This window comes from Ostrea edulis, chromosome 3, assembly GCF_947568905.1.
Source record: "Ostrea edulis chromosome 3, xbOstEdul1.1, whole genome shotgun sequence".
Taxonomy (NCBI): Eukaryota; Metazoa; Mollusca; class Bivalvia; order Ostreida; family Ostreidae; genus Ostrea; species Ostrea edulis.
This window is the reverse complement of record NC_079166.1, coordinates 2,002,360-2,024,190: the sequence shown is the minus strand read 5'-3', so window position 1 is coordinate 2,024,190 and position 21,831 is coordinate 2,002,360. Positions and strand designations below refer to the sequence as shown.

Here is a 21,831-nt window from a genome sequence, read left to right as displayed (position 1 = left end):
ATACGCAGAACAAGCTCTTGCGTATCGAATCGGTTGTGAAATATAAACACCACATGCAGGTGATAATGGAATATTGCTACATAAATATTGGAAGTTGACGATGGAGAAGCTGAAATGATTCCGTTTGTCATAAAGTTGAGTTGGTAGTTTGCCGTTGATATCTACTTTCAATGAAATATAAAAAATGAAGCAGAAGTGGACGACTCTGTGTTGTCTTTTATTTCGAGTTCACAGGGATATATCGAATCGACGTATGAATGAAAATGATTATTGTTAATGGATAAAATGTCGTCGATATAACTAAATGTCGAGTTAAAGGCCACAGCAAGATATTTTTTCTCCTCGTGTAGAAGCTTTTGAATAAACTCTGCTTCATAAGAATATAAAAACCTGTCAGCTAACAAAGAAGCACAATTCGTGCCCATGGGAATCGCAACCGACTGTTGGAAGACCTGATCACCAAAAAACTACGAAGATATTATCAATGACAAACTCCAGCATGTTTTAATTCAACTTTACAGTACTTGTTCGTGGAATATCAAAGTATATTTTGGATGACTGATCACTAGATACGAATATTTCTTTTTACCATTTTTGTTAAAGGAGCAACTGTCTATGATGTCAAAAAGTCTAGTCTTTAATTTATCGTGAGGAATGGTCGTGTAAAGTGTTGAAAAGTCATGTTTTGATGTTGTTGATTTGAGAAAGGTTTTATGATTTCAAATTTACAAAAAGTGCTTTAGAATTTTTTAGAATCCACATATGATTTACACCACTTCTTGCTTATGCTTTGGCACAGTACGTTTGTAGTTTCACCTTTAAAGCTGTTAATATTTTCGTGAGGAGCAAAGATAGGGGCTTGGTAGAACATTTAACTCGATCCAGCAATGTATCTTCCTTGGTAAGGGTTTTGTGAAGTTTAGGAATCCAGTATAGGTACGATAATTCATATTCATCCATCCTATTGACTGGGATATTATATGTGTCTAAAACTGAAGCATGGTTTTGAAGAATTTCATCTTTTGAAAGGGCAGTTGGAGTACAAGTATGATCACCAAGAGAGGAATTAATGTCAATTTAGTGTAAAATACAGTTGTAATAATGAGCCTTACAAACAAAGACAATGTTGTTACAAGCTTTGTCAGCTGGAACCAAAACATATTCCTCATATAACCTATCTAATTCTTTTATCACTTCTGGTTTACTAAACACAGAAGGATAGATGGTACGTACTTTTCTAATACGGGATTTTAATATTCCTCTTATAGGCCTATACGTGTACTTTTATTCCATTCTGACAAGGTATAAAGTTCTTCTTTTTCATATTTAGCCCATCGTTTGGCGTAATCTTCGACAAAATTCATAACAGAGATGAAGTTCTGTCGTTAAGTGAAAGACCGAGGCATGCTTACTCCTCCTAGGCACCTGATCCCACCTCTGGTGTGTCCAGGGGTCCGTGTTTGCCCGACTGTCTATTTTGTATTGCTTATAGGAATTATGAGATTGATCACTGTTCGTTATCTTCACCTTGCATAGCAAGACCACGCAATCTAACTTCCGTTACTGTGCTTCGACACCATGTTGTCAATCTTCTTAACTTTTAAAATGATTTCTCACCGGAGCAAGACTCTCTCTCTCTGAATTGTGAGTCGTAAGGTTAACTGGTATATAGTGTAGATATGCTTCGAAGAACAATAGTGCTCTTCTCAAGGAGTCAGTTCCCAGTCCAGTGTTCCAGCATTTCTATATTTCACAATCCATCTTACTGTTTCTTGCTCCAAATCATAAGGAACGACAAGTCTCGCGCATGTTTATTCCTGTACATTTCTCTAGATAACAGAAGACCAAGTACCCCCCCCCCCCAAGACTGAATAGCTTGTGGAAACCCGTATGTCAGGTGAGACATAGCATGACAAAGGAATGACAAAAATTTACCCTGAAATACTCTTAAACCAGTTTCAGTCGGAGAATTCGCCATGTGACGCTGTCTGTTGGCAGCTCGTGGGTTGGATTCAGGAATCTGATTTTCCTTAATTGCCAAAACCCTTCCCCAAAAATACAAAACCTGTCCTCCATATTATCTCTAATGTTCACACTATGAATGCCTTAACAAGGTCGCAGTTCTCTGTTTGAAGACGAATGCTTCCAAGCCTAATACAGCCACGGGCGAACTGACGAAGAACAACTGAAATGATGAATTTAAATAGCAGCAAGTTTGCTGGATGTGAAGAAGCATCAGATGCAGCCTGACAATCACAACTTCCAAAGCATTCACTGCTGAAGAGTAATGCTAGAGAAGCCACGACAGAGCATTCACTGCTGAAGAGTAATGCTAGAGAAGTCACGACAGAGCATTCACTTCTGAAGAGTAATGCTATAAAATCCACGACAGAGTATCGATGGCTTATTTCGATTTGATCTAAGCAATTCTTCTTGGTCAATATCAGTCAGTAACTCATTGGGTTTCTCCGATCTTTGACGAATTACTGCTATAATGCCCAGACACAGAATCTGTTGGACTGGGGTCACTGAGAACGGTTAAACATGATTGCTCATTGGCAGACTTACACTCATCAGAATGTTTCTTCGCCGTTTTTGTTTGCTTCTCTCTATCTATTTCGTTCTCTCAAAACTTTGATTGTTTGACTGTCATAATTTTGCCATGATCTGATTACACTGTTGGAACAACATGAATTGATTATAGTGTTGGAACAACATGAATTGATTACTGTTGGAACAACATGAACTGATTATACTGTTGGAACAACATGAACTGATTATACTGTTGGAACAACATGAATTGATTATACTGTTGGAACAACATGAATTGATTATACTGTTGGAACAACATGAACTGATTATACTGTTGGAACAACATGAATTGATTATACTGTTGGAACAACATGAACTGATTATACTGTTGGAACAACATGAATTGATTATACTGCTGGAACAACATGAATTGATTATACTGCTGGAACAACATGAACTGATTATAGTGTTGGAACAACATGAACTGATTATACTGTTGGAACAACATGAATTGATTATACTGTTGGAACAACATGAATGGATTATACTGTTGGAACAACATGAATGGATTATACTGTTGGAACAACATGAACTGATTATACTGTTGGAACAACATGAATTGATTATACTGCTGGAACAACATGAACTGATTATAGTGTTGGAACAACATGAACTGATTATAGTGTTGGAACAACATGAATTGATTATACTGTTGGAACAACATGAATTGATTATACTGTTGGAACAACATGAATTGATTATACTGTTGGAACAACATGAATTGATTATACTGTTGGAACAACATGAATTGATTATACTGTTGGAACAACATGAATTGATTATACTGTTGGAACAACATGAATTGATTATACTGTTGGAACAACATGAACTGATTATACTGTTGGAACAACATGAACTGATTATACTGTTGGAACAACATGAACTGATTATACTGTTGGAACAACATGAATTGATTATACTGTTGGAACAACATGAATTGATTATACTGTTGGAACAACATGACAACATGAATTGATTATACTGTTGGAACAACATGAATTGATTATACTGTTGGAACAACATGAATTGATTATACTGTTGGAACAACATGACAACATGAATTGATTATACTGTTGGAACAACATGAATTGATTATACTGTTGGAACAACATGAACTGATTATACTGTTGGAACAACATGAATTGATTATACTGTTGGAACAACATGAATTGATTATACTGTTGGAACAACATGAATTGATTATACTGTTGGAAGAACATGAACTGATTATACTGTTGGAACAACATGAATTGATTATACTGTTCGAACAACATGAATTGATTATACTGTTGGAACAACATGAACTGATTATACTGTTGGAACAACAAAGCGAGTGCCATTACATGCTGTACATAGGTTAAGGCGGTAAGTTCCGAGCTATTGGCTCCTGTCAGATTTATCATAATAGAGATACCCCATATTTGAAGAAATATTACATGTGTAAAATTAATTTTAGGGCAATATCAAGTGAGCCGCGCGCTTAATGAAACAAGAGTACCGAAAATGGTACAACATACGCCCGTGAAAAGCTAGTTTCGGATGTTTCTGTTAAGCCATGATTTGTAGAACTTTTCCTCAGGTAGTATCAGCCATCATCAGGATGTCACATATTTTCTTTGCATCATAAAACTGACAGGAGGTAGACAGAGAAACCAAGAGTTCTGTGTGTAAAATAGTTCCCCAAAGGCGAAGTTCAACAACATGTAAACATTTTAAACATCAAAGAAAATAAAAAAAATGTTGACAATCAAAATCTTTGTACTGTGCACATCTTCAAGTTATTTTCATAGGCCTTAGCTTCAAAACTATGAGCGAAGTTAAAATAACAAATCAATTCTTTTATTTAGTATAGTATTTCCTCAAAACTGACTACGTTGAACAACCTGTAATTTTCTTTAAAAATGAAGAAAAATGAAACCAAAAAAATATACAAATACTCTGTGAAATAAGAAGGTTCTCACTTTAAAAACTGTGGGAGGATTAGACAGAGTTAGACATCGTCCCATATTTATGTAGCAATATTCCATTATCACCTGCATATAGTGTTTATATCTCTCAACTGATTCGATATGCAAGAGTTTGTTCTGCTTATGGAGAGTTTTTAAATCGAAGCAGGCTACTGACAAACAAGTTAATTGTTCAGGTGTTCCAACAGTCTCTTTTAAGGTCAGCATTTCGCAAATTCTATGGTCGTTATAACTATCTAGTTTGCCAGGGATCAGGTGCCTAGGAGGAGTAAGCATCCCCTGTCGACCGGTCACACCCGCCGCGAGCCCTATATCCTGATCAGGTAAACGGAGTTATCCACAGTCAAAATCAGTGTGCCAAGAACGGCAAAACAATCGGTATGAAACACGTCAGACAGCATTTGACCTAATGACAGGTTGTATTGGCACACTAAATCGTTATAAAGACCATAGAATTTGCGAAATGTATGGATTACATGCAATTCAGGGTTATGATTTATTAACTACACCAATATGAAATACAAGTATTGAGATAAGAGTGAAGTATGATTTTTCATTAGTCTGTCTTTGATGTATACCCCCTACCTACATGTTTAAGCCCGTATAGGTCCTTAGTACCCCTCGCCTGTCGCAAGAGGCGACTGAATGGGGTAGTCCTTCAGATGAGACCGCCAAACCGATGTCCCGTGTCACAGCAGGTGTAGCACGAGAAAGATCCCTCCCTGCTCAAAGACCATATGCACCGAGCATAGTCCTTTTTTGCTGCCCTTCACGGGCAATGGTGACGCCTCCATACATGTCTGAGTGAAATATTTAGTGTTCCTAAAAGTATAAAACATTACAAAATTCCGGTTTACATTCCTCTGAAGTAGATCGTATTATTTAATGTCATCACATGGAGATACCTTCCGGGACGGAGAACACGAGGAGACTGTCTGTGCTTATCCTCTTTTAATGCTGTGTTTGTTTCGTTTGTGCTCACGGATACAGTCAAGTCTGCCTTACTGATTACAGAGCAGACGATAGCTGTAAAGGTAAGATCTATTTCCCTCATCCACACTCTGTCTTGTTTATACTTTAGGAAACGCTTATGTTGACAACGTCGATTGTTTTTTGGGTGTTTTTTTTTGTCTTCAGATTTTCTTCTAGGCTTAATCACACGACTAAAATTAAACATGACGTAATCGTTCAGACATCAATATTCTCTGATTATCTGGTAAACTGAATTCTTTTATAATGCAGTAAAGTATTGTCATTGATAGCAGTTTTCCATTCAGAAGCTTATCAATAAAGTAGAAATATATGAGAAATGGGCATAAATACTACCACTGAGCTTCGCGACGTCACACAAAAACTTATGGAGAGTTAATATTTTCGAAAGTGTGTTTATTTTTAATTTTAGTGTAATTGACGTCATTTAAAAAGATGACAAATCCAGAAATCAGGTGGGACACATCGACTGCTGTTATTTATACCGGGTACTGCTGTTATTTATACCGGGTACTGCTGTTATTTATACCGGGTACTGCTGTGTTTTTATACCGGGTACTGCTGTTATTTATACCGGGTACTGCTGTTATTTATACCGGGTACTGCTGTTATTTATACCGGGTACTGCTGTGTTTTTTTACGCAATATAGCACCGGAGCAGATTTTGCCGAAATCGCGTTGCATTCCTGTAAATAATGTAAATAATATTTATGCCCATTATTATTGCCGACTCCTGTGAGCTTATATTTTCATCAATGAAGACAGCTTGAAATTTCCGGTTTGATATAAATAGCTCAATAACATGACTCGAGCAAGTACTTAGATAACAAACTGCATTGGTTAAAAGTTGTGCGAAATGTAGGTACTATCATCTGTTATGATGTCAGAAAGTTAAAGGAATGATTATGTAGGTAGCATACAGTTCTCCGTGAGATTCCAAAATGGATGGGATTCTTGATTTCAATCAATAATGAGGTAAATTATTCCCTGCAACCTTCTCTTACCTCTAACATCACTGTATCTACCCTGCTATGTAAAGTATGCAGTCCGTCTGTACAATATAAATAGATAGATAGATATATAGATATATATGGAGGTAAACTTCATACAGCCACCCTTTATTACGTGCTATTGTTGTTATTTTACTATTTCTTCTGTAACTCTATCTACCCTGCTTTCTAAAGGTGTATGCAGTCCGTCTATACAACTTAGAATTATATGGATGTAAGCTTCATACAGCCACCCTTTACTACGCATTTCTCGTGTTATATTAGTTCTAGTAGAAGTGCTCTCATTATTTTAATTACCATTATTTTAATGAAAGTTCAATAGTTTCAGATAAATTGGAGACCTCGGATGACCGGGCCGTCGTAACTTCTAAAGGTCTTTTTTAGTGCCCATTCTGTTTTACATTTCTTAAAAGACTTCTGGTGTGATTTACAATTTGGTCACCAAGCATGGCAGAATTATTTCACGGGATGTCTTACAAGAAGTGTTCATAAGATACAATCTAAACAGAGTCCTGTATCTACAACACTTTTATTTTAAAATTATATGTAGAAAACGCTCTTATAACTTTAAATTGACTTGTTTTTAACACATATCAATGTATACAGTACGTGTACTATTTAAGATAAAACGTTATAGATACATATAAGACTGCGGTACACACGTATAAACTGCACTTTGACCTTTTGTAAGTACTTTCTATAACAACAGTGTATAAGTTCGCTTAGTTGTTATCAAGGCTGATAGTAAGTGTACATGTATTGCTTGACCGACAATCTATGACACTATTGATAACTTTTGATTTCATTACCATAGAATGTACTTATTGCCCCCCTCTTGAGTAAAATGTTATCTGATATGTTTACTATTAATTATACATGTATCTCGTGCACAAAACGTAATATCTCTCTCCATTTCCTTCCTCGTCTCTGATCACATGATGTTGCCGGGACTTCTGACTGTGTTTCCGATGCACAGAGCATCCTATATACTTATAAACGTCGGGTTCAATCTTCATCTACAAACACGTCCCTGTATAGAACCTTCATGAAAGGAAACAACTGGATGGGCGTGGGTGGAAAATACACATGGTTATTTTCATTTAACTCTTAACATCTACATGACGGAATTTGAAGTCGTAGATTTTATTGCTTGGGATTTATATGTTCATAAGAATTAACACCTGTATATACCTGCATATAGTATATCCAACATAAGAATTAACACCTGTATATACCTGTATATAGTATATCCAGCTTAAAACCTTGTGAAGAGGGAGATACCGATTGTGTGGTCAAGAGTTGAATTACCTTCTACGTCGGTATCCCAACACGGTGAATTACAGTACATAATTCAATGATATTTATCAAAAACTTGGATGGTTATCGGAATTATTTTTTGTTTATTTCGTCACTCAGACCTCCGTCAGTCGCGGTAGTCAGGCGTACGGTCCCTGGTTCGATTCAAATTTAAGGCGTATAACATAAGTCGCGTTCCTTCCCACAATTAGAATTGAAAGACACAATCGCGAGTCTTTTAGATATCATCCATATGAGGTTGTTTGTTGTTCCTTAAAAACAGAGGTCCCGTGTCGCGGTAGGCTTTGGCACCATAACGAAAGAGCGCTACCTGAACTTCCCAAGTAGATATCAAAACTAATTGTCCTTCTATGAAAACGTCTCATCCTTACTGCCTCTGTCATGCATAATACAAAATTTGTTGCACTTCACCTAAATCTGGTGACGTGTCTACACTATGAATATGGGTACAATTCACGAATGGAACGTAAAACAACACCCAATCAGATCGAATGCTGATGTCGATTCACTTTCATAATTGTTTTCATGCATTATCGTTCCGTAATGCTGTGAAATTATGGTGAGTAGTTGTCAAGAAAAATGAGAAGATAAAGAAGTTTTTCTTTATTTTCAGTACCAGGACTTTTACTAAAATGGCGTCTGAAACAGGATTCGATGATCACACGAGATTCTCCCTCCTCGGAATAACTACTTTAGATCACCTGTCTGAGATTCTTCGTTTAATCCTTTCTGCAAACGTCCTTCCAGCAGATCTGGTAAATGAAATCAAAAAATGTGGACATTCCTTCAGATTCAATGCGGAACAATGGAGACTGATCCAAAATGCTGTAAATGCAAAATATTCAGATTTTGATATCACTTTATGTTACACATTGATACGGAATATGTGTACAAAAGTATGTAAGCCTACAAACGGTTGGGGGATACACAGTATTCCTAACGACCAGGAAACAACTCTTGGTGATGACATTGAAAGGATACGAATAATCCGAAATGAAATTTTTGGCCACACCAATTCTGCCTCAATATCTGAGACTGAGTTCAGAAAATATTGGTCCATCATTTTTGATGTATGTAAAAGGATGGAAGCCGTTACCGGTATAGATTTTCCCCAAAGGTTACAATCTCTGCAAAATTGTATTATGGACAAGCGATTGTGCGAAAAATACCAGAGAGCGTTACAGGAGGCCCGGTTTGTATCACGTGAAATAGCCGAAATTAAAGAAATCTTAACCGATCGTCAGGAAAATGCAAAAGGTAAGGTTTGCAAAAAAGAAATTTTGTCATCATAGTCAATTTTTAAAATTCACGAATAAATCGTTGATGAATTTTAACTTAAATGTTCTCTGACCTTACACAATGTTTTGATGACTAGGTGTTCGTTATCTATTAAACACAATCTGTATTACCTATTTAATATGGTCTCTTGGGTGGGACGTAAAATGGTGTCCGGTTTGTATCACGTCAAATAGCCGAAATTAAAGAAATTTTAACCGATCGTCAAGAAAATGCAAAAGGTAAGGTTTGCAATTTGTCATTATAAATTTTTAAAATTCTCGAATGAATCGTTGATGAAGTCTAACTTCAATGTTTTTCAGACCTTACACACATTTTTGATGATTAGGTATTTGTTATTTATTTAACACGGCGGTCTGTACTAATTGTTATGGTCTGTTGGGTGAGACGCAAAATTGTGTCTCGTGTCAGAGACCACAACCCTTTGGTTCGTCGCGTTCGATGAAAGAGTAAGCGTATTTCGAGGCCCTCTGACGACCGGAAAAACTTCATAACGAGACACTTACTCTAATTTCAAAGTCAATCGCCCCCTCGGTCCAAAACTCTAAACAAAACGTATCTAACAATAACCATTTTCACTTTTTTCCAGAGACATCAGGAGCGTCCATTGAAATACCCGGCAATCCAAGGAAAAGTTCTGGAATAGAAGGTGTTTTTCTTTTTCTTGTATCGATTGCCACTCCAAGTTATTCATGTTAATGTAATTAAGTCACATTGAAGAAATTGTGTATTATGTATAATACTTATTTGATATGCAGAAATGTCTATAGTTTAACTCTCGTAATCCAATATGTAATACTCTTCATAGGCACCTGGTACCACCTATGGTATGTCCAGAGGTCCGTGATTGCGCTTCTTTTAGATTTGTATCTTTATAGGATTTATGAAATTGATCATTGTTCATTATCTTCACCTTGAAAAATAAATGTAAACTCTGTACTTTTAGCTCATCTGAGCTGAAAGTTCCTGATGACATGTCCGTCGCCTGTCCGTCTGTAAACTTTTTACATTTTCGACTTCTTCTCCAGAACCACTGGACCAACTTCAACCAAACTTGGCAAATAGCATCCTTGGGTGAAGGGCTTTCAAGTTTAGTCAAATGAAGGGCCATGTCTCCTTGAAAGGGGGGATAATTATAAAAATGTAAAAATAGGGTGGAGTCATTTAAAAATCTTCTCAAGAACCACTGATCTAGAGGAACTGAAAGTTACATGAAAGCTTTCCGAATAGAGCAGATTTAAATTTATCAAAATCATGACCCCGGTGGGTAGGGTTGGGCCACAATAGGGATCAAAGTTTTACATACAAATATATAAGGTAAATCTTTGGAAATCTTCTCAAGAATCACTAGATCTGAAAAGTACAAATCTTCCTGAGATAATGCAGATTCAAATTTGTTAAAATCATGGCCCCGAAGGTAGGATGGGGCCACAATAGGGGATCAAAATCTTACATATAAATATATTGGGAAAATCATTAAAAATCTTCTTCTGAAGAATCACTGGACCAGAACAGTTTACACGAAAGCTTCCTGACAAAGGGCAGATTTAAGGTTGTTAAAATCATGTCCCCCGGGGGAAGGGGGTCACAATAGGTGATCAAAGTTTTATATACTTGTAAATATATAGTGAAAATCTTTAAAACTTCTTCTCAAGAACCATTGGGCTAGAAAAGTTTACATTTACATAAAAGCTTCGTGGCATAATGCAGATTAAAGTTTGTAAAAATCATGACCCCCTGGAGTAGGTTGGGGCCACAGTAGAGATAAAGTTTTACATGCGAATATACATGTATAGGGAAAATCTTTAAATATGGACCAAGGTGACTCAAGTGAGCGATGTGGCCCATTGACCTCTTGATTTATATTTCCACAGTTCGAACTTTATCATCCGGGTTTCTGGAGAGTTCGATTGATTTGTCTGTGCACGGGGACACGCTTGATCACCTCCCGGACACGCCTCTACGTAAGTCAATCAAGACATTGGTTTAAAATATTCAAAATTTTCTTAGTAAGAAATAATGCGTTAGGAGGACCCTTTGTCCCAGAATGATTTTATTTCATGGTATCCATTAACATATTCCCATATCTTTTCATTTGTCAATGATAATACTAATGGAATTGACATTCAATTTTTGATGATATGAAGTCAGTCAGCTGATCAGGCTTTCTTGCGTATGAATACACTCACCGCTTCAAAAGTGAGATACTTTCACCTGACGTTTTGGTTACGCAATGCAGTGGCGGATTTTCAGCACAAATTTCAAAAATAGAAATAGTGTGAGAAAAGTTCCAGATTAGTACCCAAAATGGCTACTTTCATAATTATGTGTCACCCCCTTTTTTCGAAAATCCTGGATCCGCCACTGCAATGACATGACAACAGATACAAAATACATAAACGCGCATCAGAATATTTATACAGATTTTATTTTGTAAACAGACAAGAATTTCATCAATTAACAAAACAGAAACTTTACACATACCGTTCAGTTGTTTTACTGTTTTAAATAGTGTTTGCAATGAGGTCTAAAACGACAACTTCTGCAACCTGGCGAATACATACGATAACTTTGATAAATGGGATAAATGGGAGCGAAGAAATGGAGGCAGAGCTATAGGCCTATTTACTTTATGATAATGATATCCCGTTGTTGCCTGGCAACAGTCATCACGGTCATGGGCAAGATTGGTTTTGAGGCTCGAAAAATTACACATATGTTGATGTCAAGGCACCGCTGCGAGTCTTCATTAAAATCCTACAAACGATATCTCTCAAGTGAACGAAAAGTCTCTGTCAGTTCGTGTTTATTTTATCTTACACACCTTGAAGGTAAAAAAATCTCCCCCTACACTTGTCTAAATCTCTCCTACAACCACGAGTCCTAACAACGAACCTGTCGTTGTTCCCTTCCAAAGCTTGCAAAACCCGAGCAAGATCTTAACGTTAACGTGATCCATCTTCTCGCAGATCCTCTGAATTTCTGTCGAAATCTGTGTTCAACAATTACGTTTTTAATTGTGTTTTCCTTCATCTCAATATCCTATGACCTTCGCCTGGGGTACATGTAGTACTGCTCCTGTTTCGTCTTCTAGGAGGTGGATTCCCTCTAAGCATTTGCCTTGTGTTTGTGTTGTTGATTATATCTTTAGTATTCGCTTTCATATCTTTTGTCATTCTTGGCAGTCATTCGTGTATTACTCTTTCATGCAAGGTGAAGATAACGAATAGTGATCAATCTCATAACTCCTATAAGCAATACGAAATAGATAGTTGGGCAAACACGGACCCCTGGACACACCAGAGGTGGGATCAGGTGCCCAGGAGGAGCAAGCATCCCCCGCCAACCGGCCACACCGGCCGTGAGCCCCATATCCCGACCAGGTAAACGGAGCCATCCGCAGCCAAAACCAGCGCGCCAAGAACGGCCCAACAACCGGCACGAAACACGCCAGACAGCACCCGACCCAATGCGAGGTTGTATTGACGAACTAGATCGTTATAACGACCATAGAATTTGCGAAATGCTGACTTCAATCGAGACTGTTGAAATCCCTGTACCATCAACTTGTTTGTCAGTAGCTTACCTCATAATATACTTCATATAATTGTTTTACCTACTGACAAAAATCTGAATTTGGAAAGTGTCTGCTACATGAGCGTTAAAGATGATCTCTTTTTACGTGTTGATATTCCTTTGAATTCGTATTTCAGATCTTTCTTAAAGGGATGAAGTAGTTATTATTGATAAGTATTCAGATCTTTCTTAAAGGGATGAAGTAGTTATTATTGATAAGTATTCAGATCTTTCTTAAAGGGATGAAGTAGTTATTATTGATTTGTATATATAACGGGATGATTTCAGCTTCTCCATCGTCAACTTCCCACATTTATGTAGCAATATTCCATTATCATCTGCATATGGTGTTTATATATCTCAACTGATTCGATATGCAAGAGCTTGTTCTGGGTATAGTCAGTTTTTAAATCGAGGTAAGCTACTGACAAACAAGTTGATGGTACAGGGATTTCAACAGTCTCGATTGAAGTCAGCATTTCGCAAATTCTATGGTCGTTATAACGATCTAGTTCGTCAATACAACCTCGCATTGGGTCAAATGCTGTCTGACGTGTTTCATACCGATTGTTAAGCCGTTCTTGGCACACTGATTTTGACTGCGGATAACTCCGTTTACCTGATCAGGATATGGGGCTCAAGGCGGGTGTGACCGGTCAACAGGGGATGCTTACTCCTCCTAGGCACCTGATCCCACCTCTGGTGTGTCCAGGGGTCCGTGTTTGCCCAACTATCTAATTTGTATTGCTTGTAGGAGTTATGAGATTGATCACTGTTCGTTATCTTCACCTTGCATCAAAACCACAAAATAAAAAGGTGTTTTCCGTTTTAGATTTGAGGCAGTTACTAGACAATGATAACACTTTCCACGAAACAGAACAATACCGAACATCATACGAGTACCTGCTGAAATTTAGTTCGGTCGCCATTGTTGGTCCAAAAGGAAGTGGAAAATCTGCCATCGCTTTAGCGATTCTGAAGAAGTTGGATAAAACTGTAGTGAACGGCAAAATATGCAAATGTAGATTTAATTTTACCATCAATGATATTCAGGATGACTTGCAAGACTCCTACATCACCATATTATATCTCTCGGATGTTCTAGAAGAACTTAATTTTCAGGTTAATCACTGTCAAAAAGCAGTTGCGGTGTTCAATAGACTTTACGAAAACTGCGTTTCAAAAAAGACTATGTTTGTTCTACTTACTGTAAATGATGGGACGTGGGAGAAATATTTAGAACATCTCAGAACTTCCCCTGTCAAATGCTCACTCTTTCCCGCCAGTACGAGTGTTCGAATGGGAATATCCGAAAATCAATCCGTCGCGTTATTACGCAATCACTTACTCAATCATGGTTTCAACATAACCAGAAGTGAAAAATGTTCTACCTCAGTGCCTCAGACATCAAATACGCATTGCGATTGGACAGTGAGTGACGAATACATGAATCTTTTAGCTGCAGAGTTGGTCCGTGTTGCTAAAAAGGAGGGAATAGGTTTCCATACAATATGTCACATGATTGCTCTCGATAAGAAATTATTCGAAAGAAGAAGCAGCATATTAAATGATGGTTTCATTAACACATATCAAAAGTTGCTTCAAGATATGCGATATTCTGCTGATTCCAGATATAAAGATATTTTTTGCATTTTAGTGTTCATTGTATTAAATGGAGGAATTGTCTTTCTGAATTATTTTGTGGAGAAAGTTACTGTTTATGAGAACATTTGTAGATTCTTTAACGCCACACCACGCTCAGTTAAAGAAATTGAAACTCGATTAGAATGCGATATGAAAAACTATGTGTATAGTCTACGTGGAGACTGTTTTGCACTTCAAAACAATATAATAATGGACACCATGCTCTCTGTTTGCGCAAACGATGAATATTTCCAAGAATTTTTTGTGGTCAATTCTTGCTTGAGTCTTCTTCTCTCTCGCATAAGACGTAATACAGATAGCGAACCTTCCCCATTTCTTGTCAAAGTACATCCATGGGTTTATCCTAGACTCGTGAATAGACTTGTCTCTGAAGTAAAAAACGAGAAATGCTTGCTGACCACGATCACAGATCACGTTATCATGAAGTCGAAAGATTTCAAATCCCTATGGAAGGAGGAGTTTGAATGGAGTCAATTTGTAACGAAACGAAAAGACGAAAACCACGAGGACTACTTTACAAGTGGTGAATTTGACAATGAAGGTTTGTCCTTCAAGATTGGATGGTATCTTTAGATGTAAACACAACCGCCTTTATCTGATGGAAATGACTACTGTTTATCATTCCAATACGTTAATGTTTTGATATCAATGTAATGTGATCGAATGTACTATAAAGTTTATATGAATAAAGCTCAGTGTGAACAACTGGAAATTTGTTGTACATTTGTTGAAGAGATGAAAATTGACAAATAAAAAAGTGAAGATAACGAACAGTGGCCAATCTTGTAACTCCTATAATCAATACAAAATAGAGAGTTGGGCAGACACTGATCCCTGGATATACCAGAGGTGGGACCAGTTACTTAGGATGAGTATGCTTAAGAGTAATCATCCGCTTTCGACCGGTCACACCCACCGTGATCCCTATATCTTTTATCGGGTAAACGGAGTAATCCAAAGTCAATATCAGTGTGCCAAGAACGGCCTAACATTCGGTATGAAACACGTCCGACAGCATTTGTCCCAATGAACACTCTCCATTTGACAAGGTGATCATTCTCAAAGTTCTGAAACATATTTCCTGTAAGCTCAAGAGTCAACAGTGCATAGGTATGCGGGTTTTTTCTGTTATGAGAAAATAAATGGTTCATTTATTTTGGAATTGCATTTTTAACCTATACGTACATGTGTCTTCTTTTGGATTGAATTAACTATCAATGAACTCGATTATCTTGTTTTACCATTACTGAATTATCATTACAAAATGAATTAACATTAATGATTGCTCAATCAGGCAGTTACAATCTCGGTCCTGTTTTAAGGTCACCTTAGCTAAGCTTTTCCCAGCCCACGCCACCGTCTAGCAGTACTATCAGTGCTTTGATTTTTTTAATTTATAGCGAGCGAAGACATGGAAATTTTTAATAATTTTTTTTTTAAAAATTCTGATAGTTCACTCCAATGATTACGCATTTGAGTCACGTGATTTGCTCTTCATCGTTAATGTCGAAGTTACTGCGGTACACTTCATTAACAACCCGTAGATAAAACGAAAAAAAAATAGTTTGGAAAGTACCACAAACGTTTTTAAATTCCAGACAAGGTTTCTCCTACCTTCGTATGTTTTCCTGTTGATTCGTCACACATATAAAAATGTTATCTATTACAGAGAGAAAGGTTTTAATTCCTTGTCTTTACGACCTGTCATGTAATGTGATGAATATTATTATGAAAATTGAAAATGGACATTTTTCCTGCTACATGTACGGAGTAGTCTAAGAGAGACTACATACCAAATTAAAAACTATATCAATTTACACGACGCATTTTTTCGACAATATGCCACATATCACGATATAATTTGTTTTTTATTCCTATTTACTTCATCAACCCCACATCTACCTGTATATATTTATATATTTGAAAATGACCTGATCATCCTGTCTTCGACAAACTCAACATGAATACTGTATATCTCTATTCATTATCATTACACAAAACAAAACAAATATATGTAAACAACTAAAAATAGAATAAAATTACCATTTTATATACGAAGTTTTAGAAGTAAGGAGGGGGGGGGGGTAGATTCATACATGTAGATGTACTACATTTAGTATTTATGGTCAAAGATGGCTATAACCGCATTTTCGTCGTCATGACAACAGGAAATACATTTATGATTTCATAACAATTTTAAACTTCCAGTGCGAGTATCTCTCTCTCTCTCTCTCTCTCTCTCTCGCTCTCTCTCTGTCTCTCTCTCATTCATATTGTGCACTTCAGCGTATCATTAAAAAGAAAATAGTTTGAACATGATAATGTATATAGATAATACAATCTGAGGTTTGTAGATATAAGTAAATTCTGCTGAGCTCCAAACCTCCCCAACTCTGAGCTGTTCTAGGGCTGCAGTGCGTCTCTCTGCCGTGTGATTCAGTGCTGAATTTGACCTACTGTCAGTTTTGGATAAACACGAAGTACTTGACTTGCATTAATTACCTTTTTCTCGAAATATTAATATAAATGAGGCAGCAATGTAAGGTCAAAGTCTTCTGAGAATCCCATATTTTAAAGATAATTTCTACCAAAGTATCAGATGGTTAAGTTTCAGAAACAGTCAAGTATACTTTTTTTGCCTAAATTACTGCCAACTTATTACGGGATTTTTTATTTATTGTTTTGAAGCACAATCACAAATTCTTATGTTGGTATCTAAATTTCTTTTAAGTTAAATATTTACTTTTAAGTTCTATCCTTTAAGCTTATTACGAATTGTTAAATTCTTTCTCGGAAGGATACAAAGGATCCATTTTTCTTTAAAATAAACTTTAAAAATGTAATTGTCTTTCCTTTTTCGTGAGAATCAGTTTTGTTAACCAGATTAATCAACAAAGGTCACCTTTTTGCGCGTGCCTGATTGTTAATGCGCATTTTAATGCAGACAAGACAAGCATGGGAGAAATTTAATATTCAATGTCGTATAGAGAAAATGAAATCATTACTTTATTGGGCATGATAGGTTTACAGTTACTTTAATTCCATGTAGAATTTTCCGCTCTTATGAAATAAAGAAACGGAAAAAGGAGTAAGATATGAAACTCACAAACATTGGAATTTCTCTGCAAATGAAATTCATATTAGACTGAACTCAGAAATTTTTTTTAAATGGAGGAAATAACAGTTATTAACAATTTGTCTAAAGATAGATCAAATATAACAATAATTGTGTAAAACGAATATATAAAAAACGAGGTCTTAATGACTTCCGCGGTAAGAAGAGGGCTATATTTACACAGATGGACCACGTGATTAGCGTCACGTTCTGACGTTTTACTTTATATCACTGAGCCAGGCGTTTTATTTTTAATTTTTCCTAACACTGCATAACACGACAGGTTCAAAATGACACGGATTGTTTTGCGCCAATGTTAAAGGTGAGGTTTTCTTTACTTCTGTCTTCTTTGAAAATTAATCTGAAATTTAAAAATAAATAAATATAAATAAAACCAATTATATATGTTTTACAAGCAATGAAATGTTTTCTATATTTCTATATTAGTTACGATAAATCGGGGATTCTGGAACATATTCTCAGCATTGACGTTTCCAGATGGAAAATCTGCAGAAATCTGATATTGAGAATCTTCCTTGTGAAGAACTGGAAGACACACAAACAGCGAGAAAATGCAGCCACCAAAGTGACGCACCAATATGTATGAAATGTATTTTGTCGAGTAAATTCCAAGACTCCCACCTAGAAATTCTCTCCGATATATGCGATTCACTTAGTGGCTCGAAGAAAGATAAAATACGGAGAGATCTAGTGGATTTGGAAGAAAACATTGGTCCCCTTTATGATTCTAATTTAGGTGAAGTTGAAGCCTTGCTGTCGACAGTTATCCAAAAACACAAAGAAAGGAAACACGTCATATTGGATTTGGGAGATGAACTGCATAAAGTGGTTGACCTCGTCATCAACAGATATCTGTCCGAAACGGGAAAGATGGAAAAGGACGACATAGAGTTTGTCCAATCTCTAAAATCCAAATGGAAAACGTCAGGATCCGAAATAAAAGCCACAATTAAAGAGTACCGCGGATTTCTAGCAACAGAAAATAACAAAAAGTTAGCCAAGTACCAATCAAGGAACGCGCAATTCAGAGAGATGCCGTCCCGGTACGAGGTTTCCGTTACTGGGTTCCAGCCACATCATCTCACCGAGGACCGCTTGTACCAAATGATTGGATCTCCATCTCCCTCTGTTAAAACGGAAATAAAAGCTAAAGTAAACGGTGTTTCTGATCCGGAATCTGCATCTCCCAGCACTGGTTCTGACGTAATAAATCCCAAAGCCAACAAAGAGAGTAGCGGTCCATTGAAATCAAAAGCAGATAGAATGTCTGAGCTGAATGACCTGATGGATTCTATTTCACAGACGGCAAAAGAGCTCAATAAAGTAGCGCTGGAAATGAGCCCAAAGGTCACCAGAAAACTAGCTATTCCTAAGGAATTTTGTTCAAAAATTCCTAGTAACGCTAGCCCAGCAGGTACAAGTTCAAACGCTGTATCTAGGGTAAAATACCCAGCGGAATCAAAACCAAAGTCTGCCACAAACCTGAATGGTATCGAGGAATGCATTCCAAAGGCCTCAAAACAGCTTAGCAGTCACGTGACCCCCAGCAAAGAAACCCCAACACAGATCAACGGGAATTTAGATGTTGAATCAAGCTCAAAAGTGAAGTCGGAAACTACGGTTTCTATCCAAAGAAGTCTGCAAATAGATATCGATATTCCTATTCAATCCAAGTTAAAACCATCAAAACAGCCTAACACTGAAACAGAAACTAAACCTAAAGGCAGTACGGAGTTAGGCAGTCCTGATACTAAACCCAAAGTCACCACAGAGTTAGGCAGCCTTGATACTAAACCCAAAGTCACCACCGAGTTAGGCAGTCCTGATATTAAACCCAAAGTCAGTACGGAGTTAGGCAGCCCTGATACTAAACCCAAAGTCAGTACGGAGTTAGGCAGTCCTGATACTAAACCCAAAGTCACCACCGAGTTAGGCAGTCCTGATATTAAACCCAAAGTCAGTACGGAGTTAGGCAGCCCTGATACTAAACCCAAAGTCAGTACGGAGTTAGGCAGTCCTGATACTAAACCCAAAGTCAACACGGAGTTAGGCAGCCCTGATACTAAACCCAAAGTCATCACGGCATTGGGCAGCCCTGGGGAATACTCGAAAGTTACTACGATGCTAAATGTTCCTTTAATGTTCAGTTCGAAAGCCACAGCAGAGCTCAACAAAGCAAGTGATACAAAATCCGGCTCCAACACCCCGGGAGAGTTAAATGATTTGACGAAGGCAAGCTCAAGTGTCATTAAAGACAGAAAAAACGAGGCGAGATCAAGTTCAAACATTACATCGGAACTCACCAGCCCAGTGAAACCTAGCCTGCAAATTACAACAGATGTCAGAAGTATTACAGGATCTAAAGGTTCGATGGACTCCGGTCCCAAACCTGTAACAGAACTTAGCAGTTCTACAGAATCAAATAGCCCCCCAAAATCGAGTTCTAACCCCAGAACAGAGTTTATCAGTACTTTAGAATCAACTACAAAGACTAAAACTGAAGATGGCGATTCTAAGGAATCAAAAAGTCCGGTAGAAGCAAAAACTATAAGCACTTCTTCAGAAAGTTGCTCAGAGACAAGCAAAGGTCATAGTGACGAAGAAACAAGCCAGTTTTCAGATATACCCAAAGTAACAGATGTGTATGAAGCCGGATATACCTACACTTACAAGATTTCCTGTGCGATGAGCACGAATCAGATTTTTGTCTGTGGAAATACTAAAGTAATAAAACAAATGAACTCAATGGGAACTTTCGTGGAAAAAGCCGACTCTGAATCTGGGAATCCTCCATTTGATCTGGCGCTAACCAGAGACGCACAGCTGTTGTACAGCGATCATAATGCAAAATGCATCAATTTGGTGAAGAGCAACGGCGAGATAGAACGGGTCATCCAACTAGAGAAATGGTACCCGATGGCCATATGCAGCACCTCGGCCAATGACATTTTGGTCAGCATGGAATCCGATAATCTTGCAATGAGTAAGGTTGTTCGTTACTCAGGACCAACAATCAAACAAGAGATTCAATTCGATGTCAAAGGCGAGAAGCTTTATTGCAGGGCAGACTTCATTGACGAAAACAAAAACCTTGATGTGGTTGTGTCGGACTTGGGAGCCCGACGCATTGTGGTGGTCGACAAATATGGCATTTTTAGGTTCAATTACACGGGGAATCTCCAATCGAAAAGGTTTAAAAATTTCGGCTGCACTGGAGTAACAACCACCAGCAGACAGCACGTCATTGTTGCAGACGAATACAATGATGTGCTGCACGTTATTGACAGTGATGGTCAGTTCCTTATGTACATAGACAGTTGTAAGTTACAACGACCTGGGAGTTTGTGCACGGATAGCGAGGACATGTTGTACGTCACAGAACCCGTGGCCAACAAAGTGAAGAAAATCAAGCTCTATAAATAAATCAATGTGCCATGCGTCTTTGTATATATGCCAGAACAGGATACGTGTTAGGAAAAAACTTAACCGTAGCAAGGTCATGCAGTGTATACAGTGAGGAGTAAATGCTTTGTCTGCAGAATGGGAAAATGACAAGTGATAGGGGATGGAATATTAATCTAGTCATTTATGAACTAAAAACCAATTCAGAGTGAAAACTGAACTTGATGACATTTTATGAATATGTAACGTCTGGCAGATTATAGTGTGACCAGGAAATTTAGAAGGCTTGTCGTCTGCCATGTCTGCAGTGGCGTGACAGAAGAACATTGATGTGATTGATGTTCTTTATGTGTTCCAGTCATTTTAACCGGAGAAAGATGATTTTACCGCACACACAACTGATAATATTCCAGAATCCTGTACAATGACAAAGTTAATGAAATCACCCCGTTGTATTTGTTTAGGGCTTCGTAAGCAGTTCGTGTATACGTTATCCTAGATTGACTACCGTATGTAAAATAAAACAACGTTTTAACAAATTAAAAATAAGCATTTCCTGTCTCTCGTAAATGACATGCACTTTGCGGTTTTTCTTGATTTTACAATTTATTTCAATTTGTCTCTTTTATGTTGTTTTACGTTCCTTTCGAAATTTTTTTCCACTTATAATGTAGACGTCACAAGCCTTGTGTTATGTGTACACGTCACAAGCCGTGTGTTATGTGTACACGTCACAAACCTTGTGTTATGTGTAGACGTCACAAGTCTTGTGTTATGTGTAGACGTCACAAGCCGTGTGTTATGTGTAGACGTCACAAGCCATGTGTTATGTGTAGACGTCACAAGTCTTGTGTTATGTGTAGACGTCACAAGCCTTGTG

The 21,831-nt window shown here is 37.4% G+C and overlaps 2 protein-coding genes across 3 annotated transcripts; both read left to right on the top strand.

The window, feature by feature from the left end:
* The first annotated feature begins 5,428 nt into the window (after nucleotides 1–5,428).
* Nucleotides 5,429–15,125, top strand: LOC125675940 (uncharacterized). 2 transcript variants are annotated; one of them, XM_048913796.2, is made up of 5 exons: nucleotides 5,429–5,593; nucleotides 8,490–9,133; nucleotides 9,762–9,821; nucleotides 11,047–11,136; nucleotides 13,581–15,125. In XM_048913796.2, the coding sequence occupies exons 2-5, from the start codon at nucleotides 8,509–8,511 to the stop codon at nucleotides 14,984–14,986; spliced, it is 2,181 nt and encodes a 726-aa protein (XP_048769753.2). In that variant the 5' UTR covers nucleotides 5,429–5,593; nucleotides 8,490–8,508; the 3' UTR covers nucleotides 14,987–15,125. The 2 variants fall into 2 exon arrangements, with proteins under 2 accessions (XP_048769753.2, XP_048769751.2); XM_048913794.2 differs by lacking the exon at nucleotides 5,429–5,593 and adding an exon at nucleotides 6,272–6,524.
* A 2,646-nt stretch (nucleotides 15,126–17,771) lies between these two features.
* On the top strand, nucleotides 17,772–21,573 carry LOC125676801 (uncharacterized). The gene is made up of 2 exons (XM_056159709.1): nucleotides 17,772–17,850; nucleotides 17,976–21,573. The coding sequence occupies exon 2, from the start codon at nucleotides 18,027–18,029 to the stop codon at nucleotides 20,970–20,972; it is 2,946 nt and encodes a 981-aa protein (XP_056015684.1). The 5' UTR covers nucleotides 17,772–17,850; nucleotides 17,976–18,026; the 3' UTR covers nucleotides 20,973–21,573.
* The last annotated feature ends 258 nt before the right edge of the window (nucleotides 21,574–21,831 follow it).